Genomic DNA, 25,628 nt, shown 5'->3' on the forward strand with positions numbered 1-25,628 from the left:
CAGAACCGATAACGTCCGAGCTTACCAAAGCCAGTCCTTCAATAGCCTATAGCGCCTTGGTATCTTTTTTATTACTTATTTCTCTGCATTGAGTGACAACCCTCTCAAATATAAGACACACAAACAGAACAAATAAAAGTCTCAGATTCACTATCTGTAATTGCAAAATTCTTGCTTACTTATTGTGACATGATAGCAACCCTTCTGCTGTGATAATGCAACTTCAACTACGCTATCAATATCCAAAGTAGCCGAACGTCAAGTCGCGTTTTTTCTCGAAGTTGGCAGTAACATATCAAAAGTTTTTTAATTAAATATAAAGAAGTTATACAAATTTAATCCTTACTGTTTTCTCCAAGGAACTTAGCTCCTTCCTTAGGCATTGGATGAGGTCTGCTCACTCTGCTGGAAAATGACTCTAGGCCACAGATGCGCCTGCCTAATAATCGGCTTGATATACTTGGATATTGGCCGATGCGATTATGTTAAAAAATGCAAAAAAATCGGCCGATTAATCGGCCGGCCGATTGATTAATCGGTCGACCTCTATAGAAGACTCTGTTAATCAAATGCACCATTATGTTTAAATTTAATCCAAGAACAAATGCAGCATTCCAATCAGAATCCGTTATTTTAATGGAGTACCTGTATTGCTGGGTTTCAGGTGTGTGCTTCTCATCTTTGTCACTGCATGTTTATACAGCATCAAACACACAGTAGAATATCATTGAAGTTCTCGTACTTGTATAGGAATATTTTTTTTTAAACATTTTACAGTAATTTCCTTTTATAGTCGCTTGTAACCGGCAAAGTTTAAACTCTTGTTTTAGTGAAGCAATTGATTAACACGATGTGTTGTGATAGGTGCTATACAAATATAAATGACTTGACATTCACAAAACGTTTTGCACCCCCTTTACATCTCCATTTAATGCTGACAACTTTTGATCAGACCACCTGAAATGCATCTGACTACCAGGTGTATATGGGGTCTGAGATTAAAGTTACAGTTAGGATGAGAAAACTGGCTCCACAAACAGCCATGAGCATATACTCACCAACCTCTTTCTGTATTTTCAAGGTGCTAACAGGTTTCTGGAGCAGAAGAGCAGAGTGTGAATTAGCCCAATTCATTACAGAAGCGTTAAGCTAATTAACCCCATTTCACCTGTTTCTGTGAAAACTGTTTGTCTGAAGCCATTGTTAAAGAGGACAACAAGTGGTGAGATGCAGATGAGGGAATCCCAGCAGCATTTTGAAGGGGTCCAGCCCGGAGGCCCCCTGGATCTCAGGGTAATTGGAACATTCAAGACAAATCTAAGGCCAGGTTACACCTAACAACACAGCAGTGTTCCTGCCAAAGCTGAATTGTGTGCTTGTGTGTATCCACCGCACTCCTGCAAACTTTATACATCTGCTCTGATTGGAAGATGTCTCAGATTAGCCAATAATATGGATGTGAATAAACTGAACAAAAGATATTGAGCTATGAGATTGTTTTGATCATGACTCTTGTTCTCTCTGTACCCTGCTGAAATAAATTAATAAAAATAAACATCTTAAACCAGTCTAAAATGGTTTGATAGTTTAGCTGGTCTCCCAGTCTGGACAGACTGGTCTTGTTTATGGTTTTAAAGGGCTTTCGGGCACTAGCTTGTTCAGGCTGGGAGACCTAAGCTGGCTTAAGCCGTTTCATCCAGCTAGTAATTCTGAGTGTTTCGTTTGAGCTGTGAGGCATTTTGCCCTGTGCTCATCATAACATTTAATGTAATATAATTTTCATTAATTTTGAGGCTGGAGTCTAAAACACTACATGATAAGCTCAACCTCGCAGGTATCAATAAACACAACCTTCGACACACAATTTTACATAAAGTGATTCAGGGCTGGGCTGGCCATTAGCACAGAAAATTGTGCGTGGGTGCCCAGAGGACAGGATTACCACCAGGCCCAGTGTAAACTGCTTTAAGGCAACTCTGGAAATGTTCTGTAATAATATAGTCAAGGATAATTAACAAAAGATGAAAACCGCAGCAGACAGAGTAAAGAGAAGATGCTTCAAACCACACAGACACAATACTAAAACATCTCACAGAAGCTTAAATTGTAAAAGGGCAGATACTTGAAGTTAGAAATCCCTAGTATAAATAAAAATTATTGTTGCGACTTGGCAAACTCCAGCGATTAATGCGCTGTCAAGAAGGAATGTTCCTTAAGTTTGAAAAGAAAAAAAACGCATTTCCACGAGCTCCTTTACATCGAGTATGAAATATCGTACTGCTTCAGAGTTTTGTTTATTCAGAGGCAAGGTAGATTTTCTTCTATTGTTCAGATGCCAACCAATCAAAAAGTATGTGAAAATGGTCTAAAATACTGTTTGCCAATATTTTAGATTTCCACATAATTGCATTAGTTTTGAGCTTGGTGTGCACAAGCCATAAAACCAGAAAAATATATATATTTTCTATTTGTATTGTTGCTTGCCAATATTGTATGTTAAACAATCATGCTAATCAGGTCCTATAAAATTGATAATAGAGAGATTGAAAGAGAAAGATGTGAATTAAAGGTGTGAGGTCAACTTGTGTGGACCAAAATAATCATTTAACCACGCAGACGGAGTCCTCAATTCAATCAGCCTTTTACAATGACAGAATAATCACTGTGGAATGATCCATTTCTAAAGCGGCAATGAGGTGTGAAACTGTCTCTCCTCTTATGAAGAGATTCCTTTAATCACTCTCTCTCTCTCCATTCAAATGGACTTCAAGTGGCTCTTCTTCAGCTACACTGAAGCCTGACCGTTCAGTCTGGACTATCCAACTGAGCAATGCATGGAGTGAGAGGAAGAGGAAGAGAGACCAGTGGTCCATCCAAACTCACAGCTGCTGATCTCTAAGGATAATGAGGGCATACAAGAGAACAAGTGAAGAAAAAAAATCATTGAATCATTGTGGGTGGCAGAAACAGTGATAAAGTGATAGTTAAAGGTGGAGAAGAAAGCATACTGTGTAGGAAGACTTGTCTCCACTTTTTTGGAAGTAAAAAAGAGAAAAGGTGGTGTAAAAGCAGATAATGGAAGGCTGTTGCCCCAGACTGGACAGGAGATCCAGGAAGAGAGGTGGTGGGCGGTAGAGCTGAGGCCCAGACAGAAGCACTCACATTGGGCATGGGATCCGGGTGGCTGCCCCAGCCTGGCTGCTCTTTTGGAGGGGGCTTGGGGGTGGAAGGGGGCCGGTGGGTACAGTGAGCCAGGGAAGGAGTCGCTCTGCTAGGCACACACACAAGCCCGAGGTCCTGGCGCTAACACAACCGTGCCAGCCAGCCAGAGACGGTGCCAGCCAGTGAAGCACAAACAGATACATTTGTCATGACACACTGAGTGTGCAGAAAAGGGGAGGGCCACGTACACACACCCACACTGCAAGTAAGCAGTGCGGAAGAGGAGAGGTTTTGGATTTTTATCCTCACAAAATCATACAGATGGTACACGATAATCAAATTTTGGGTCAACGTGGCAAAAAGAACCTGAATATTCACAAAAGCAAAGCCAAATACAATGGTTTCTGGGGCCAAAAGATATGTTCTAGAAAATGAAAACATCGCCACGTCTCTGGCTCATCAACCCTTTCGTTTTGTTCTTTACAAAGTGACCTGTAAAATAAAGAGACTTCCTTGTCCTCTTCACCTCCCTCTCTCACCAATGTCTATCAAACCCTTCTCTCTTTTATTCTTCCTTCTCTCCCATTTCTGTCCTCTTTAAATGGAAAATACAGATCGGCTATGATCTGTCCCCTGGCTTCGTGGTCTGTAATGAGAAAACTTCACCTTGTGTCCCCGGCCATTCTAAAGGAAGCATTCGGCTGCTCCCGTTCACAAATCCAATTATATGTAGTCGAGAGAGAGAGAGAGAAATATCAGGAGTGAGAGAGTTTTCGAAAGGGGAAGCATTGGGTGGACGGCTTTTTCCTCTGTAATGTGGCCTCTGCTTGGTGTTGAGGTGTCAACTTAAAATGCAAGTAGTTGAGCATCAGCTAATCCTACAGCAGTCTGCTTTAGCCCCCAGCCAAATGAGCAAGAATGAGAGAGAGGGAGAGAAAGAGAGAGTGAGATGCCACTGTGGCCTTATCACTGGGCTGCAGATGTGCTTCCTGGATCAATGCACATATACCACGATCAATGCATTTGATAAAGAATTAAGAAGAAAACTGTACATGCTATCAAAGGCCGTTGTACATGGCATAATTATACTTGTGCATGTGTGTAGATGATACTGGTGCGGTGTGAGGGGGAAAAGATAAATAGAGAGATAGAGATGGAAGCACCCGGCTTACAAAAAAACCCCACTGTCAAACAGATACCCATTTCTGAGAAGTAGAGATGATAATTAAAAAAAAAATAGAGAGAAGGATGGAAGGATCAATGCTATTGGCCAGGTTTGTCCCTCAAAGATTTATGAGGTCATTAGACACATTTCCACAACACCTTTAGGTTGAAAACAAACAAATGTCAGAATACATAAACAATGGGGGAATATAAATATCAAGAGTTATGTATCATGACAGAGAGAGAAATGTCAAGAGCGAGACTTACAAAACGAAACCAGACAAAACATGCTTATTAAAATATATGTTTGCAGAGAGCCAGAAGAGTGTTACAGACGAGATGGAAGAAGAGCTGTGCACGTCAGTTTTGTGCACACATAGTTGAATGTGGGCAGTTGGAAAGACAAACCCCTGATGCGGATGAAACAGTAGTAGATGAACTGGTTGGGCAGGCAGCTTGTGTGCGAGCAGTAAGAAAACTTTACCCTTGTCACGACAAGATAATTACCCAGTAGTAAGAGCCATTCACCACAAGCTGTTCTTTACAATACCAGACAGGCTCAAGAGTGGAGTTCAAACAACACACACCTGCTATAAAAGTTTTTACTCTAAAAGGACTTTCCACATATACAACGACTGTATCGCTGGAGGTCAACAAATGGCTGTATTGCTGATCCTAATGCTGGATGCCGTTATTAGTAGGCTGCACTGGCTATGCAGTAGCTTTTGAAAATCAGATTAAAACGCAAAATTTGGCCTAGTCACAGTTTTCTTGCAGCTAAAAAGAAACATTCTGGAGGGGAATGTGTTTGTATAAGGGCGTTTCTTCAACTTTTTGCACTAAGGATTAGAAAGTGCTCTCCCCCCGCAAAAAAATTATTCACACTCACAATTTTTTTTAAATGTGTCTATTAACAATGTCTTAAACTGTATGTTCATGCACAACAAAGGAAAGTCATGGAAATTCACACCACAGTGTAATTTCCATCCCATCTAAAATTCTGTATTGTGTTAAATAGAATTATGTGGTGGAAATCATGGTGATGAAAATAATATTTTTTTATAAATTTTTTTTAAATATAATGGCTGACTTGCTAAGGCTAATTTCATAGCTAACATTTATGTATCCTTTATGCACACAATTAAATAATATTTTCACACTTTTTGCATAATTTGGCAAAAGTACAGCTTGATAATGATGGCCAATAAAAATACTCACAAGTGATATTTACCATGGTTTTCTACAGACATCACTTGTGCCATATTTCATCTCAAACATGCTCTTCACTGACACTTGTTGACTTGATAAACAAGTAAACTATCTTTTGAAAATACATTGTTAGAGGCAAAAACGTTCACAATATATTGTATAATAAACAAGATAAACAATTATAAATGCATGAATCAAACTCTTATCGACATATCCTATTGACATATCCTATCATATCTTTGCATATGAGCAAAGATGAATCATTTAGAACAGTGAAAGCCTACACAACTGCATTAACAACTCCATCTTTCCTACAGTATCTCATAGGAGACACATCAACTTTTTCACATAACTGTACACTCCCACATTGCATTACCAATGGTCGCTGTTGCTCACCAGAAATCACCAACTCTCATTGAAAATCAATGACTTTGTCACTTCCCCCTTGAATATCACTTTATGTGTGAACGCACTTTAAAAAAATTCTCTCAGTCTTTGAGGACGTGACGCATGACCATTAAAATGCATTAATGCAAAAGAAAAATCAACAAGTTATTGGAAAATAATGTGCTAATGCTTGTACCTACTTTCTTTAATTAAAGTGTTCACAGATACACACACACAAACTCTTAGCACTCTCTCTCTCTAAACAAACACTTTTCAGCTTGACTGAAATAACTGGATTAAACAATTGCAATTTCATATCAAAATGAACTTAAACTTTACGCTTTTATCCTTCATATTTTATTCATAGGAGACAGCCTTATGAATTAGGTTAAAAATTGAAGGGTGGTTAAAAGAAAGGAATGAGGCTGTGGAAGAGAAGAAAGGAGAGGCTGTTGTGGTGGAGAGAGAAAGAGGAAGAAAAAGAGAGAAGGGGAAAAAAAAAGAGAAAACGACCCCACTGAGTAATGACAGTGTGTGAAGAGCAGGAGAGAGCGGTGGCTTGATCACAACTCATGAAGAGATTGGAGGGGCATCTATCTCTCGCTCTCTGACTAACAGTTTCTCTGTTCTAGCTAACCCCTTTGATCTGCACACACACACACACACACACACACACACAGTCCTTCAGCTACCTTCGACCATTCTGTTTCATTAGAGGAGAATCCACCAGAAAAAGAAAGCTGCTCCAAGATGACATTTGGAATGTAGCTGTGGATACTGTGTAGTTACTTTATGTTAGTATGTTAAAATGCATATGGAGATTCTTCAATTAGGGGAACTTTTAGCCCCCTAGTATGAATGAAGAAATTCCTTATTTTGGGCTTGAGCCTCACCCAGAATTTATAACTTTCAATTTATTAAAATGTTACAATAAAGGAAATACTACTTTTCCTAAGATAGTTGGTAATTATGTGCATAGAATTTGTTATATATATATATATATATATATATATATATATATATATATATATATATATATATATATATATATATATATATATATATATATATATAACAAAGGATCACTGGTATCATTACCATCACACCAAACATTTATAGAACAATCAAGTTTTCCCCAAAATGATTATATCTGGTAATGACGGAAATGAGAAGTGACATGTGAGTACATCAGCAGAGCAGCTAAGAGACATTTTTAAATGTTATTGAATGGTTCGAAATGCAATACATTTTAAGATTTTTTACATTATGATCTAAGAGTAGCTTTATTAGGTGTAATTATCAAACTGTAATTGAGCATTTTAATTCATAAACAATTAATTACTTTTGATTTTTAAAAATATAAAAGATCCAAAAAACTCAATTTCATTACCATCACGTGTCATTACCGGCATGATTGAATCCTTATTCCAGGACAAGTGATACATGTTTTAACATAGATGAAACATATTTTGAGGTAATTTTATTTTCAAGTAGACAAAAGTGCCCCTAATTGAAGACTAACCCATACATGGAAGGCACAGCTACAATTTCTTTGAAATTCTGGGGGAATCGCTTGTGAATGTCAGACCAAAGAACAGGAGGACAACTGTGGCCTAATTGGCCCAATTAACTTAGAGTCTCTTTGCTTGCTGGGACATTTGGTCTTCCTGGGCCTTCCTACTGACTCTTACGCACCAGAGGAGGGCCAACGCTAACGACTGTGGACTTCAGAGAGAGAAAGAGATCACTGCAATATGTGGTGCATTAGCATTGACAAATAACTGATTGAAACAGAAAAAACCATGACACTTGATTGCATGTGTTGATTTAATGTCTGATGTTGCAGGTAAATGAGGCTGAAAAGTGAACGTGACATAGGAAGCGGTTTGCCTCAAAACACACACATACACACAGGGAGGCTAATACAAGTTCAAAGGATTGCTCCGTCTCTCCCTGAGAGGGATGGTCACAGGCGGCTCTGAAAAGTCACTGCACTGTCACAGAGAGAGAGAGAGAGAGAGAGAGAGAGAGAGAGAGAGAGAGAGAGAGAAACAGAGAGGCGGGTGGAGGGGTTGAGGACACTGAAGAGAGTTGGGAGGGTGAAGTAGGGCTATGTCGGTAAAAATCAAACACAGTCCAATTAAACTAATCATAACGAGCCAGTGAACACGAGGAAGCTCACCTGGAATCTTTTTCCTCTTTTTTCCTCCCCCTCTCCTTCCTTCTCTCTCTTCGTACCCTTCATAATTACCCTGGCCAAAGCGCTGTGAAATTACTGCTCTGATCAACTAATGCTTGAGAAAATCTGAAGAAATGCTCTGTCCTATTTCTTTGATTTCCTCCCTCTCTCTCGTTATGATTTAAAAGACCACATAAATAAAAATTATTCTGCTCACCATCACTTCCTCCTCCTCCGGCTCCCACTTCATCATTCTGACGAAGAGGAAACAGAAGGAAGTTTGGAAGCTTCTCTTGACTTTTTAACTGGTCTGGATTTTAAAAGAGTACAAATAATAGGTGAAGAGTTAAGAGTTTCTGTATGCGTGTTAGAACGAAGGGGGGTGTCGTGCCGCTGTGCATTTTTCTAATTGTTTATTAATTAGCGATTTGCTCCCAACAGGAGGTGAAGAACACGAGAGAGACTCAGAGGTTTGGTCCTAATGGATTGTGAAGGCCACCTACTCACACAGAACAATGACCACTACTAAACTATTTATACTGTTATCCTACTATCAAAGGCCTAAACACCAGCAACAACACACACACAAGTGTGCACATATAGGAATATAGAATAGGAGAGATGGGAAAGATGGAAGGAGAGACAGCAGTGGTGGCAGAGATCAAAGCAAATGAGCCAATGCAGCACAAAGGAGCACAATTAACATGGCATGTAAACAACAACAACACACACACAAGTTCTGATAAGAGGGGTGGGCTTACTGACAGCCCCACTGAAACACCAGAGACTGTGGACAATGACTGGGCCAAAGGTCATCTTCTACACTCTCACACACAATCAAATATGTATGTATCTACTAACAATATTCCAAACAGTGCTGTATTTAAAAACCCAATGAAAATGATTAGATGAGCTAAGTTTTTGTTCCTGTTTTGACATATTTACTATTTAAACAAGAAGTTGGTTCAGGTCATGCAGTATAGAAGGTCAAATATACAGCCAGAAGCCTTTAGTTTAAATGACAGTCAGGCAAACCGACACTTGATATCTTGTATCAGTGTATTCACTTCCTTTATAACCAGCTAATTAGGCAAGGAAAAAGGTGTTAGTGCAACCAAAAACACACAGTAGCTCCTTGCTACTACTCAATAGAGCTTGCTATTAATGATTTCTGTCACAATTCCCATCTGGCCTTCTTTTGTACAACAAATAGTGTCAAGAGCTACTTTCTCCATTTGATCTCTGACAAGGCTGTTGTGTGTGTTTGTGTGTTGTGTCAGTGTAATGACTCCAGGTGGACACATTGCAAAGGTTCTGCCCTTCTAACCAGCATTTATGATGGTTTATCACGACTAAACAAAATTATGTGTTAAACCTTTCAAATTATATGCATGCGTTAATACAGTACATCCGGAAAGGATTCCCATCGCTTAACTTTTTCCACATTTTAAGTTACAGCCTTATTCCAAAATGGATTAAATTCATTATTTTCCTCAAAATTCTACAAACAATACCCCATAATGACAACGTGAAAGAAGTTTGTTTGAAATCTTTGGAAATGTATAAAAAAAAAAAAAAAAAAAAAGAAAAAAACACATGTACATAAGTATTCACCTTTGCCATGACACTCATAATTGAGCTCAGGTGCATCCTGTTTCCACTCCCCTTGAGATGTTTCTACAACTTGATCGGAGTCAACCTGTGGTAAATTCAGTTGATTGGACATGATTTGGAAAGGCACACATCTGTCTATATAAGGTCCCACAGTTAACAGTGCATGTCAGAGCATAAACCAAGCCATGAAGTCCAACAAATTGTCTTTAGACCTCAGAGACAGGATTATATTGAGGCACAGATCTGGGGAAGGGTACAGAAAAAGTTCTGCAGCATTGAAGGTCCCAATGTGCACAAGCGTCCATAAATGGAAGTTTGGAACCACCAGGACCCTTCCCAGAGCTGGCCGCCTGGCCAAACTGAGCGATCAGGGGAGAAGGGCATTAGTCAGGGAGGTGAACAAGAACCTGATGGTCACTCCGACAGAGCTCCAGCATGGTATTGATATGTACATTTTGACAGCTCTACTGTTTTTGTAATATACCAAATTAGAAGGTTCACAGTAGGGCTGGCTAAAAATAAAGATTTTTTTAATTATATGCAATATTCATTTGATATTGATTCTTAAAATCCCTAGATAGATATTTAACTTTTACCTTAAAGTTTACTTCAGTTTGGGTTGTGTTTATTATTATTTCAGTTAAATAAATAATTAAACTGCATTCTAGTGCTGTCATTTGATTACATTTCAATTAAGTCTGAGGTCCTGAGCAATCTGGACCAGGTTTTCATTAAGGATATCTCTGTTTTTTGCTGCGTTCTGCTTTTCTTTCAACCCTGACCAGTCCCTGCTGCTGAAAAACACCCCCACAGCATGATGTTACCACCAACATGCTTCACTGTTGGGATGGTATTGCGCAGGATGCTTGGGATTGAGGCCAAACCGTTGAATCTTAATTTTATCAGACCAGATAATCTTGTTTCTAATAGTCTGAGAGTCCATTTGGTGCTTCTTTACGTCTTGCACCGAGGAGAGGCTTCCGCTTGGCCACACTAGCATAAAGCCCAGATCGGTGGAGTGTTGCAGTGATGGTTGTACTTCTGCAAGTTTTTCCCATCTCCACACATGATCTCTGGAGCTGTACCAGTGTGACCATCGGGTTCTTGGTCACCTCTCTTGCCAAGGTCCTTCTCCTAGGAAGAGTCCTGGTTGTTCCAAACTTCTTCCATTTAAAAATGATAGAGGCCACTGTGCTCTTGGGAACCTTCAATGCAGCCGAAACATTTTTTGTAGCCTTTCCCAGATCTGTGCCTCGACACAATCCTGTCTCTGAGCTCTGCAGGCAGTTCATTTGACCTCATGGCTTGGTTTTTGCTCTGATATGCATTTTCAGCTGAGAGACTATATATATAGACAGGTGTGTGCCTTTCCAAATCATGTCAAATCAATTGAATTTACCACAGGTGGTCTCCGATCAAAGTGTAGAAACATCTCAAAGATGATCCAGAGAAATTGGATGCACATGAGCTAAATTTCAAATTTCATAGCAAAGGGTCTGAATACTTATGTCAATGTGGTATTTCAGTTTTATCTTTTTAATACATTTGCAAAGTTATCAAAAATTGGGTTTTTGCTTTGTCATTATGGGGTATGAAGTGTAGATTGATGTGAAAATAATATTAATTTAAAGCATTTTAGCATAAGGCTGCAACATAACAAAATGTTAATAAGGGGTCTGAATAGTTTCTGAATGCACTGTACTTTTCCTGTCAAGATGCATTTATTTCCTTACGAAAGAAAACAAAACAAAGTTTAACAATATAATGCTTCATTAACATTTTCCAAACAAAGCTTTTCACAGTATTAAGTTAGAAATACACTAAAATATATCCAATTCAAGTAACATTAAACGTCTCCCCAAAGTCTAATTGGGAGGTTGACAAATTAAAAGAACTAGTCCCCACATAGTTTGCATTTTCATTGCAATGGGCATTAAATCTCTCATCGTCCACAATATTAATCTGCTGGTAGACTATGGCTATCCACTTTGTTAAAATGCTTGTGAAGTCACGTTCATCGGCGCGCCAGTGCCACATTGAAATCCACATGAAAAGCGCATATGGACAAAAACGTGTCATTCTGCGTTTCGGTAAAGACTTGATGTGATTCTGTGGAAATTAAAAGGTGCCTTACTTAGGATGAAATATACTTGATTTCTGTCTCAAGCAATAGATGCCGATATTGAGCCTTAAAATCCCAAGACTGATCATTTACTTTAAAACAGGGCTATTCACAACTTCATCGGTAAGTGGGCCAGATGAAAAAAATCTTCGGGGCATGCGGGCCAAGCTAGGCCATTGTGTTAATGAAAAGTAGGTGTAAAGGTAGGCCTATAATATTTGTTCACTATATACAGTTGAAGTCAGAAGTTTACATACACTTGGGTTGAAGTAATTAAAACTAATTTTTTAACCACTCCACAGATTTCATTTTAGCGAACTGAAGTTTGTCAGGTCGTTTAGGACATCTACTTTGTGCATGACACAAGACATTTTTCTAACAATTGGTTACAGACAGACTGTTTAACTTTTAATTTAATATATCACAATTACAGTGGATCAGAAGTTTACATACACCAAGTTAACTGTGCCTTTAAGAAGCTAGAAAAATTCCAGATTTTAGACCATTGTCAGGAACCAATGGCTCGCAAGCCACAAGTGGCTCTTTGTTAAAAATCAAGTGGCTCGCCAGGTGTCTCAACATTCACCAACACATGAATGTTTAAAACTTTCTAGAAAGTATTTTCTAACAGAAAGTGTGGGTGCGAAAGCAAAGCTTGAAGTCAATGGCACTGTTATGATTTCCTTTCTACCTAATTTGTCGTACAGCCTACTTCTGGTGAACAAAGTTTGAAATGAACACCCGCCAAATGCAGATTTTTCATGCAGAGTATTTAGCTAATGTACCAGACACTGTGGAAGGCCAACTGTAAGACTTCTCGGAGTGATATATTACAAGAAATTAGCCACAAAGACGGACGTTTGACAATTTTTTTTTTTGAAGAACGGACGAAAGAAAAGCCGCCAATGCGTGTTTGATTTGATATGTGTCCGCAGTGAGCTCCGCTGTTCACGAGTGCAATGAAAGCGCTTCTCCTAGACACGTACATGCACAAAGTTCTGGGCCTCGTTTCCCAATAACTATTGATCTTAGCTATTAAGAGCATTTTCTACAAACGATTTTATGAACGTTTGTTATTTTTTACGTGCACCCAGGGTGTGATCTAGCTCCCGCCACCCGCTAAATGCGACTCAATCCAGTTCATGAGCTCCTTGTCCAAATGTATATCATGCATGAGTCATTTTGCTCATCTACCCACAACAGGCGGCACATGACAAGAAATGTTGTTAGTCAAAAAGACACACTTGAAGAAACTATTATATTTTTAAGAACAGACAAAAGAAAAGCCGTCAGTACTCGTGTCTGATTCACTGTTTGTCTCGTGGAACAAGTGCATGTAAAGAGTTATCACTACCGTTTCTCGGTTTCATTTGACTGAAAACTGTTTGGAAGAATAATGTAATCTAAGAGAATGCTGCAAATGATCTCCGATCATCTTGTGAGGTGCTGCGAGTTTCGCTTTATTTCCATGGAGCAGTTCGCTCTACACATTGTGAACGCAACTCTGCAGGTCCAGTAATATATAAAGGTATCTTTGTATTAAAGAAACAAAGATGAATGTGATTAAATCAAAAAGTAATACAAGACATGTTTACCCTGAACGTAAAATTCAGTTCTATTTTCTTTTCTTTAGGCAGCATTAACTGTATTACAAAACGCAATACAAACACATTCGATAAGAACACACTTTTGGGCAGCATTTTTTGGGAACACAAGGGAATTTATTAGGCTTATGTATTATGATGATTATTATAATTATCTTTACAGACCAGCAAACTCACAAGAAGTGAAAAAGGTAACATGTTTCTGAATTAAAAGCCGGGCCTGGGGGCATATTCCCCCATAAGACAATTTTTGTGATTTTAACACGTAAAAGAAGCATTCTGGTGCACTCTGACGAGAAAATAAAGGGAAAAGACAACATCTACTTTAAGTAAAAAAACTAAACAAGCACATTTATTGACACTACTTAAATTTTTGGCACACCAGCCACAACTTGGTGGTCAAAAAGTTATGTATTTATTTCTTCAATCTTTTGGCTTGTACAAGTATTTCAAGTGCCCCTTTCTTGCAACATTTTCTTTCTCTTCGGCTTCAAGCCTTTTCTCTGCAGCACTTGTAGATGGCTGGCAATCAAACTCCATCCTCCTCTCTCAGACTCTGAGGAACTTCTTTTATCGTTGCGACTTGTCTCTTGTTCCTGCTGAACTGATGTTGCTGCACAGCCTCCTGTCTACTGCCCCAAACTTAACATCATCCCTACTGAACATCTCTAAGGCACTCTGCTTCCTGGACTGCAAAGTGTATTTCACAGTTAGGATGGCACTAAATGTAGTTATGTTCATGCTGGTGCTTCTGGGGTCTATGATGTCACTCATCAGTTTGAAAGACGATTCCACCAAGGGACCATGGAAGATGGACATGGCAGCTTTTACAACTTGACACAGGCCTGGATATTTTCCTGTTTCAAAGACAGAGACCCACCATGTCACAACATCATCTTTGTCTTTGAAAGTGGGCAGAATCTGGTCCACACTATACTGAAGAATCTCCTGTTGAGTGTCAGCATCAGGTGGCAGCATGTGACTCCTCATTTGTGTGAGCTTCTCCAGTTCAAACCAGTCTGAAAGTGCCCACTCACAACTGGATCCATGGCAGACAAACACTACAGGGTCTTGCTCTGCAAAGGCAGCTTTTTCTGCAGGTATTTGGCACATGTAGTATATGCACTGGAGACTTGTTGAAAGAATGGCCTCAGCAGCTGAAACAGAGATCAACAACAATAAACACACATACACTACTGTACATACAATCATACAAACCCAGAAGAGGCTCCAAATGAATCATTCCATTTACTCACAGGGTGTTGTGGATGTGCCTTCTGAATCGATCAGCATCCCGTCCCACATATATCTCTTTCACAGGTAGCAGTTTGCCATCAAAGTCCAGAGTAGCCAGAGCTTTTGTATTGGGTTCAGGTGTTCAGACTAAACAAAGCAGGCAAGGAAGTTTGTGAAAACTTGCAGCCGTTTGTCATGCAGTTTATAGACAAGTGTCTGACTGCCCTGTGAGAAAAATAACATGAAGTTATGGTTTAATGTACAAAAATGCACACAAGGAATACATAACAAAGTAATAGGATTCACTTAGCATCACCACAATTTGAAAAGGCATAAAAAAACATGTCTAAGGATCTGCAGACACTCTGTGCTCAAAGAAAGTGTTGTCAGTAATAAATAAAAATTTGATTGTTTCTTTTCTGGAGCAGCCACCACAGAATTGTTAAATGTTTATCATTATAATCCAATTGTCATAATTTGGGATTTTAAAACACATCAGCTGGCTTCAGGGCTCCTTTTTCATCATCATAAAAGTTTGTTAAAGCTGACCCCAACTGCATCCGTCAACTTTAAATAATCCGCCAGAGCCGGTGTTTCAGTTTAAAAAGAAAAGACTCCAGCATGCTTGCTGATCGGAAAATACTAGAGACATCCTCAGCCCCACATGACACCTGCTCTAGCAGCAGCTAATATATGATATATAACCAAAGTTAAGTTTATACGCAAATATTAAACACCCAACTTATTGTTTGCAATGGATCTTGCTTCATTATGTGTTCATTTTTATTTCCCTTGGAACTTTCGACACAGACAGACGTTAAAATCAGATAGAAATGCGGATGCAGTGGGAGTTAGTCTTAAACTCAGCAAAAGTATTTCTATTCATTCTAAACTGACGTTGTAATACACTGAAGTTAACTTGTGTGCTAACAAGCTTACCAACAGGTTGGGAAAAGTTTGATGGGGTAACGTCTGGAAAAATGTATCACAACACATTTTACTTACAAACCAACAAAGTAACTTGATATGGCAAGTTACTGTAGCAACTAGTTACCTAAGGTTAAGTTAGTTAAAAAGCATTTCATCATTGGCAGCGAACTTACCTCAGAATTGTAGTACTACAAAAAGTTGTCTTGATCTATGGAAAAGAAAATGATGCCGTTATCTTGTTTCTGATTGGCCAAAAGAGTCAAGGAGCTGCACCAAAGATTTTATTGAGAAAAAGGTCGGGACAGCTCTAGATATGTCTATGGTCTCCCTCCAGTGTAAGGGAAATGTGCCCATTTCCAATTCTTGTGAGGTTTATTGTGCTTTCAATTTCGACCCCTCTGAAAAAAAAACTGTTCGGATCTACATGATTCACATAAATTACATATTTTTATTCATAATGGCGAATTTCATCGAAAAGCGACTTGTTTGCTATTAGTAATTTTTCACCTGTTGCCGCATCATGATACTTGCGTGATGGCAAATGGGGCCGTTAGAGATGGTAAATGTTTGGATTTGGTGGTTATAAGATTTTTTTATTCACTTTGTTATTTTACTTGCTTATTTTCGTTTAGTTTAAAGTGCAATTTGAATTTAGAAATGTCTTACAAGTATTCATGTTTCAATAAATGAATTACATTTTTAAAGAAAAAACAATAAAGCAAAAATATGAACTGACCTTGAGGGTTGACCACATAGTCGGATATTGCAATATTTTCAATGAGCTTATCATTCAAATATGTTTTACCTATCGCCCAGCCCAAAAGGGAAGTAACATTTTTCATGAACAATTGTAAAATGAAGTAATTTTATGGAGACCTGCACAAACACGTGTACTCAATTCCTTATTGCAACATGTTACCTATTAATTTTTGTATATTTGTTTGTTTTTTAGTAGTCTATGGGCAATAAACATTTTACTTTACTGAAAAACATTGTTTTTTGAAAAGAGTAAATTATTTGTTTGTGGTATGGATATTTCGAAAAAATGCATCAACCAAAATTGTAAAAATGGTCTCCAAGTTAGCTTCTGATAGGAGGTGTACTGAATTGGAGATGTATTTTAAGGCCTACCATCAAACTCAGTGCCTCTTTGCTTGACATCATTGTAAAATCAAAAGAAATCAGCCAAGAACACAGTAAAAAAAATGTGTGGACCTCCACAATTCTGGTTAATCCTTGGGAACAATTTCCAAACGACTGAAGGTACCACGTTAATCTATACAAACAATAGTATGCAAGTATAAACACCACGGGAACATGCAGTCATCATACCACCCAGGAAGGAGATGCATTCTGTCTTTTAGAGATGAACGTAGTTTGGTGCAAAAATTGCAAATCAATCCCAGAACAACAGCAAAGGACCTTGTGAAGATGCTGGAGGAAACAGGAAGACAAGTATCTATATCCACAGTAAAACGAGTCCTATATCGACATAAAAGGCTGCTCAGCAAGGAAGAAGTCAATGCTCCAAAACCACCATAAAAAAGCCAGACTACAGTTTGCAAGTGCACATGGGGACAAAGATCTTACTTTTTGGAGAAATGTCCTCTGGTCTAATGAAACAAAAATTTAACTTTTTGGCCATAATTGCCATCGTTAAGTTTGGAGGAAAAAGTGTAAGGCTTGCAAGCCAAAGAACACTATCCCAACCATGATGCATGCGGGTGGCAGCATCATGTTGTGGGGGTAATTTGCTGCACTACACAAAATAGATGAAGTCATGAATAAGGAAAATTATGTGGATATATTGAAGCAACATCTCACGACATCAGCCATGAAGTTAAAGCACAGTCGATCTTTGTGAGAAGCTTGTGGAAGACTACCCAAAACATTTGACCCAAGTTAAACAATTTAATAGAAATGCTACTAAATACTAACAAAAGGATATGTAAACTTCTGACCCACTGGAAATGTTCTGGAAAAAAAATTAAAGCTGAAATAAATAATTCTCTCTGACGTATAATGATTAATTGTAGCGCAACCTCTAAAAAGACGGTGCTCCTGCACAAAAGTTAAAGCAACAATCTGTGTCGCAACGTCCATCTAGCGCAAGTTTACTGACAAACAGCGTGAACAGACACAAACATATGTAAATCATATATTATTTTTTTGTGAAATACTGTATATTGTATATTATTAGCTGTATATTGAGTTGTGTTAACTGTGTTATGTGTAAATCAAATGTTTATTGTAATTGTCATACTGCTATGTTGCTTGGAACCGCACCCAAGACTTTCACCCACTGTTGCACTTGTGTGTATGGTTGAGTGACAATAAAGGGATTGGATTTTGATTTGATTTGAAAACATTCGGTGTGAACAGCCCCCAAGACAACTTACAACCTGAAAATGTTAAACAGGCTGGATTTGGCCCATGGGACGCCAGTTAAATAGGTCCTCTTTAAAGTTTACTTTAGTTTTGGTTGTGTTGATTATTAGATCTGTTAAATAAATAGCAACTGAACATAGTTTTGGCCTTTTTGTAAAAAAAAACATTTATTAATATTTTCATGATGTACAAAGTTAGGTATAAATTATAGCATTAGCTGAGAGAGAATTTCTTCATATGTAAACAAAATGGACATTAGAACTGAAACAGTTCCAAATGTATCAAATAAAATCAAGAATGCTGTATTGGAACCTAGCACTACAAGTTGGAGGCAGCAAGGTATTTAAAATGTATGGGAAGGGGACATTCTAGGGGCATATTATTGGACAAAAATTTGACTATGGCAATGCATACAAGATAAGTCATAAATATTTTGGCCACACTTCCCTTTTTCTCTGCTGTGTATAAACAGCAGTTTTAACCCCATGCTAAAGTGTATATCTTTAACCGGCAACCGAAACGCTCTCTACAAACCAATGCCTTAATAGGCTCTCTCTCTCTTTCTTTTCCATCCTCACTTTCACCCCTCCATCTCTATCTCCTCTTTGAAAGAATTCAGCAAATCTTAATTTAATTAAAATATTCCCTCTGCATGCTAAAGCATAAAGTCTCTTCTTAGCAAGGAGCTTCATACAGAGGCCAATGATAAGATAACAGGGCCTACTAATCAAAACAAGACATCAACTAATCTAATCTAAATCACTAACAATTACCAGCATGCAAAGCCATGCTCCTCTTTGATCAATGTTTTCTATTAAAAAGTGAAACAATTCAATATTCCAGCACACTATGCACTGAAGCCTCATTAGCACATCGTCCTTGGGATGGAGGCATTCTGAACCACACACACAAACGCTAATTCATGGTTAATTTACTGGATGAAGAACGTCTCTCCTTCATCAGAGCACAGAGGACATTTGCAGGGGAGAAAGAGATAGAGAGAGAGAATAAGAAAAAGAGAAAAATAAATATTCTTCTGACAGCTTTGAAAGAAAGTTTAATTTATGGTTGCATCACAGTGAGGTGCCCTCCTGTTCCCCCTCTTTGCTTTCTTAATTTAATTCAAGGGCATCTTATTTCCTTTTAGAATTCATACAGCAAAACGTCTGAATAAATCCGCCACATGTCAGATATTTCATTACATCCGGAAAATGCTTCCTTGTGGTTCTGTATGCTCACGCCACTGTGTTGCACACTATTCTTCTTCTCAAATCACGATGCTGTAAGGGTTGCAATGTTATAAGAGCTATGCTGTCAGATGTCAGCCGTCCTGAAGTACTGAGTTCAGAAGAGCATGTTTCTTTAGCGTTTCATGTTCTCTGACTGGTCGCTTCCTACATCTCTAACAGGAACCCCTGTAAAAACCAGTCCTGTGTAAACTGAGAGAATGAAAGCTGGAGGAGGAGAGAGTATAGCATGCAGAATACTGGTTCAGGAATAATATTACTCTCTATAACTTCCTGTCTGACAGGACGGGGTGTGTGTGTGTACAGCATGCACGTGTAAGAGATTGAGTTTACTCAGCTATTCTTTGGGGGCAAATTTATCTCAAAATGTTTACTAAATCTAAAAAAAACTTTTCAATTCAAAAGGTAAAAATTATTTAGTAGTAAATTATGTTTTTTATAATTCTAAAAATGCAAAGTGTTCTTTTAGTCAACAGTATTTACAGTATAATTAGCTCCATATAAAGACAACAGAAGCTTTTATCATTTAGATATCTAGATAAATGTGTATGTGTGTGTGCACACTTAGCTTAGTTTGGGTTAAAACATTTTCCTAGAAGTGTGTTAAATCTGACAAAACCACCACTTGGGGACATTAGAATAACATATGCATTACAAAATTAGAAATACGATTAATACATAAAATAATATATATATTTTTTTGTATTCCAAAAATGCCAAATATGGTTAGGGTTACTAGTATAAAGTAATTATAATTTTTTTGTAGAAAAACAAACTACAGAATGTCCCCCATTTAGATTCAAGTAAGCACGTGTGTGTGAACTCACATCGATAATCTGTGGCGTGTGTGTGGGTGACTGTGCATTGGTGGTGCCCTTGTTTCCGGCCTTTATGGCAGCGTCTCTACGAGCCTGTTCCAACAGCAGTCGGGCCCTCTCCTTCAGTTCCTCCTGACGAGACAGAACCTTCTTCAAAACAGAAAAAGATTTTATATAAGATTTCCAGTGTAAACATGTTTATTTGAAAACACTGCATGCACAGTCAGCTCTATGTGTATGTACAATAATAATATTTTTCACCTTCTCTTCACTGGTGTTTGATGCAGTAGGAGCAACTTCCTAGAAGGAAAGAATAAAGAAAAAAGTCTTAAAGTAAGACAAAATAGCAAACTGTTGGGACAGTGGATGCTCCATCTCCCCATATTTTGTGCGTGTCAGATTAACATCTTGTTTTGGTGCTATCAGCTTTGTGCTCTTATTACAGGCTGTCCGAGATCTGTCAAATGGCAGCGATTCTTAAAGAGAGGAGATGAAAAGTCTTTTTGTCCCTGACTTCCACAGGATCACTTTAATATCCATAGACATCAATACTTCGATGCCTCATTAGCAACGGTTGTAATTAACATGATATGTCTGTGCTCCGTCATATTGTAAAGGTCAAGATCCACCTGTGAAGCAAGTGAACAGACAGATAAAGTCTGCAAAAGGCAGCAGGGAATAAAAAAAAAAAACATTTTGGTTAGTTCTGAGCCAAAACGGTATTTCCTATTCAACAACTCATCATCAGTTATTCTTTTTTTCATTATCAATAATAAATCCATTCACTGACCACGTTTACTGTAATTCCACACCATACTTTAACCAATGACCATATTCTTGCTACACCATAATTCCAAAAAGAGGTTTAAATGCTCTTTTAGATAACCATCTATATATTGAATTAGTTTGAAGAACTGTAAACTATAACCTTTTCTTTCCCTTATTTCAAATATGTGTTTGATATAATACATACCTTATATTAGGCTAAACCTACATGTTATCACGTAAGTCCTGAAAATGAATTTATTATGGAAATATGCAGATAGGGCTAAGCACTGGCACACTGGAGCATTAGAGCATTTTAGAAAAATATACAATATCAACTTTGACGTTACTTGAGCATAAAAAATTATGTCAATTGTTTTCTCTCTGGACAAGTAACTTTTTTACTCTGCACTGGTTAGGGGGTGAGGATATTGTCAAATGATAATTACTTTGTTATGTATGGTTGTCAAATAAAGAAAAGCCTCCATCACAATAATTTACAGCAGTGAGGCTCATAGTTCTATGGAATGAGATCTACTTTTTCATCATGTTATTGCAGCAAGATCTACCATGCACAATAAAGGCTATACATTATCACATTACCAGAATTTCAGTAGCTGGTAGTGAAATTCGATGATTCTCAATACCAGCCTCAAAACCACAACAAATAATAACACTAACTAATATGTTGATTATGGAAGAATCAAGATTTTTTAGTCATTATTCAAGACTAGTAAACAGTCAATACTAAAATAACAATAAAAAACTGAAATTAATAGAAATAGATTAAAAATAATGTGATTTTTAATAGCTTTAAACATTTTTAACAGCAGTAGGCTATCAAGTATTCAAGTAAACATTCATAATGAAATGCAAGCTACCCAGTCAAGAGCAGTGAGTGTTTTCTTGTTATGGTTGTTTATTATAATGACACACTAGACAGCAGCAGGTCTATTAATTTACATTTATAATTACAAGTCCGACATTTTAATACAAATCTGCTTATTTCTCCACTGTTTGCGTTCACTTTAGACATCACTCTCTGTGTTTACATAAATACCTCACCAAGATAAGCATTTTAGCAGAATTTTGAAATGTATTTGACCGTTCTGTGGGCCTGACTGACTGGGAGTGAGAGATGCTTTGCAGAAGCAACGTGCAAAACACAAATTTAGAGATCTTTTATGTTATTATGAGAAGTGTATTGCCGTATCAGGACAAACCAAATAAGGTTTTTATTTGTACGCACAGTGCTATTGCAGCAGAGACTCAACACTCAGTGAAACAACCAAACAAACGGCATCAAACTAAAGGTGGTGCCAAGCAACAGTTTCCATGGTAACTCACCTCTCAACTGAAGACTTGATGACATGTCAAAATAAAATCAGGACAAATCTAAACTGGAACATTATTCAGTGGAAGGAATGACATTTATACACATTGAGTGCGATAAAAGTTGGTTGTGTTGAAATACCTGCAAGTGTGTGCATGCTCTATGGATGAGGAGAGGTGTGTGCACGCTGTATAGATGAGGAGAGGCACTCATGCGGAACACGCTATAACCCATGTCAGTATTAAAGCTGCTGGCGGGATGGCCCGTATATAATGACATGCCACTCCGAGTGACACGCGGCTGCTGTCTGAACCGATCACACGTCTCACAAAATGGCTAAAATATCAAAAATGTTAAAGACTTCACATAGTTTTATGTGCAGTGATTTTATATGTCAGCTTTTCTTAGTAACTCGTTTCAGCTGTAACTGTTTTTCTGTTGTGAGTGTTCAGGGCAAAATAAATCTAAAATGCATGTGTATGAATGTTTGTTGCCTGAAACTGTGCATCTGTGTATTACATTTAATCTTCATGACTTAATGACTGATTTGCTTGTGTGGTGACTAAGTGATTATGGTAAGTTCGGGATGGTATGTGGATGGGTGGGGGGTGAGTTTTGGAAGGTCCATAGAATGACTTCTATGGAAAGTACATATATGTCAGATGGATGTTTTTACTGCTGTGTAAGTATCTGTGTTTTTTTGCATCCCATGCCTTTACTGCCACGTTAAGATGTCTAGTTAATAAAAGTTCAACCTTTAAAAATGCGTCTGTCCAAAGAGAGTGAGTGCTGTTGCTGCCCCAAAATATTACTTTCGTAACCAATCACAAATTAAAATTGAAATGTTTTGAAAAAGTTTTTGAAATTCTATAATTATTGAGATTTCGTTATCGATTAATGTAGTTACTTCAGAGCACTCATGCCCATCCTTAGAGAGTGAGTGTGCATTAATAAGCATGTATGTGTGCTTACATTTACCTGTGTGTTTTTAGCATGTGTGTATGTGTGGTTCGTCTGGGCACAGCTGTCTGAGGTGCCGCCAGATTCAGAATGCTGTAAAGTCACTCTCTTCTTCTTGATTAGATCAGCATCCCTGTTATATGTGAACTCCAGTTTGTGTGTATTTGCTAGCGAAGGCCCAGCATGCAACGTGCGCAAACTGGACTCTCTCTCGCCAGCCCCTGGAGGCTTGCGCTGCTCCCTGAAGTCTCTGGTATCAGTGGTGGTGAACCCACCCGACTGCCCTTTCTCTTTTTCTCTCTCCATCCTGTGAGACAGGTCACCCTTGTCCAGTGTATCAGCTTTAAGGAGTTTTTTCTGTTCTGTAGCAAGGGGTTGGCTGGTGGAAGGGTCTAGGCTGGTTCGTGGGTGAGGTTCTGTGACTGACGGATATGCTGGAGAGCCACGATCTCCCGCTACTGCCATAGACGTCCGTAAAGATGGAGTTACTTTTAGAACTTCCTTTGAGGAGACTGATAGAGAACCAGATTCCCCACCTGACATGACAGACATCAGTTCCTGCTCTGCTATCTCACAATGCCCGCTGTCAGTTGCTGTGGTATCCAGTTGTTTTGGGGACTCGCGATGAACGTCATTAAGCTCGGCGTAGAACTTATCCTGGTCAATGGAACTGTTCGTGTCTGTCTCAAAGTCTCCAACTTTGTACGTGCTACGGCTGCTGTTGGCTTCAATCTGCACAACATTGAGTTCCTCGCCACTGAAATGTGCCCGGATCTGATACAGGTATGTCATCACTGTTAACTTATCCGGGATGGCCAGAAGAACCATGTCAGACGGCTCCAGAAGACGAGAGATGCCCAGTCCGGCAAAGCCATCATATGCCTAAACACATGACAAAAAAACAAATGCATAAAACAAAGCACATACTAAAACATAATACTTGAGAAAGACCACGTATCTGAAGGTTTGGAGCAATGAGTAGGGCGTAGTGTAAAATATAAGTTAAGAAAATGGTAGTGTTTAACGTGAAGAGTATAAAGCCAGAAACTTTACACAAGTATGCATTCTTGCGTTACTGTGGTGGTAATAAAACATATTACTCAAGGGGGCAATAGAGTTACATTCACAAATCTGTACCATTAAACTGGATGTTATTTTTCAGGTAAGTTGCTATAAACATATTGACTTTCTTGCTCAGCAATATTCTCTACAAACTGTGGCTCCACTGCTTCTATGGTGAGAAAACTAACCATACAAGCAGACAGTTTCACCTGTGACAATTTTAAGAGTGCAATGCATACATCCACTGTATTATAAATTGTGGTCTTGAGACATTTTGGAATGCAACAACACATATAACAGTTTGCGTAGCTAGAAGAGTATGCATTCATGTACGTGAGTAGAGAATGTTGGCTTTTAGGGACAACTACGTTGTAGGTTGGGAGATCCGGAGAGAGTGTAGGGTGTAGAGTGAAGGCTGAAAGAATGAAAGGCAGGCTGTGGAGTCGGAGTGAAGTTCAGGCTGTAAGGTGAAGGGTGAAAGGGAAAGTACACTATTTGGTTTAGCATGGAAAGGAATAGTAGGGTGTTGGGTGTATGGTGAAATGGGAAGGGTAGGTTCAAGGGTAAGTGGGAAGGGAATAGGGTAAAGGGTAGGCTATAAACTGACAAGTGGAAAGGTTGGTTATAGATAGGGCATATAGTGGGAGGGAAGCATTGGGTGTAGGGTGAAGGAAGGAAGGAAGGAAGAGACAGTTAGGGTGTAGGGTGCATGGAGGAATTAGATTTGGGATAAGACAAGCTGGGATCAGTAGGATGCGGCAGGCGTTGACAGCTAATGTCAAGGATGGTTCTCCATGATAAGAGAGCACGATACCAAGAAACACTAAACTAATCCGGCTTCAGTCTTATCACATACATCTCCCACTCTCCCTCATTCCATCTCTCTCACTTTCTCCCCCCCTTTCCGTCACTCTCTCTCTTGGCAGCAAGTATAATTGCACTGATTTGTCCGGTTGAGGAGAACAGGCAAATAATCAAACAGCCAAACTCAATCCCTGATCAGGAGATAGAAGGAGAGAGAGAGAGAGAGAGAAACAGACAAGTAATAAAAGTAAACTGGCTGACATTATCGCAGTAATCCACCAAACGCATGAAAGAAAAGTTACTTTCCCTTTCTCTTAAGAATTTGACAATACAACAGTATAAAGAAAACCCTACAAATTAGCCATCTGTCTCTCCTTCTCCCTGATTATCTTTATCGTAGCTGCAATCAGTGCGGAGCTGATGGGCGACTGAATTTCAGCCTGTTGATGAGTGTTGACTATTGTCTCAACCTGTCCCCCTTACCCGTCTACAGACTTTATCGGGTTTGTCCCCTTTTTTAGCATGAGTGTAAAAGAGAGAAAGAGAGCGAGCAAGTGAAAGGGAAGGGAGGGATAATCAAAGGTAAGCTGATTCTCAATTTACAATTAATCACATCTTTCTTTCTCTCATTCCGTCTCTTTTTC

The 25,628-nt window shown here is 38.6% G+C and overlaps 1 protein-coding gene across 5 annotated transcripts in view; it reads right to left on the minus strand.

Annotated features, from left to right (window-relative positions):
- LOC127657089 (EH domain-binding protein 1-like) overlaps positions 1-25,628 on the minus strand; it is a 182,346-nt gene that overhangs the window by 52,761 nt on the left and 103,957 nt on the right. For all 5 annotated transcript variants that reach the window (XM_052145738.1, XM_052145736.1, XM_052145737.1 and 2 more), the window contains 3 exons: positions 23,137-24,000; positions 20,322-20,360; positions 20,070-20,210 (listed from right to left, as the gene is read on the minus strand). In XM_052145738.1, the coding sequence (XP_052001698.1) occupies positions 20,070-20,210; positions 20,322-20,360; positions 23,137-24,000 (1,044 nt within the window). The remainder of the gene's footprint in view (positions 1-20,069; positions 20,211-20,321; positions 20,361-23,136; positions 24,001-25,628) is intronic.

Source organism: Xyrauchen texanus, chromosome 16, assembly GCF_025860055.1.
Source record: "Xyrauchen texanus isolate HMW12.3.18 chromosome 16, RBS_HiC_50CHRs, whole genome shotgun sequence".
Lineage (NCBI taxonomy): Eukaryota > Metazoa > Chordata > Actinopteri > Cypriniformes > Catostomidae > Xyrauchen > Xyrauchen texanus.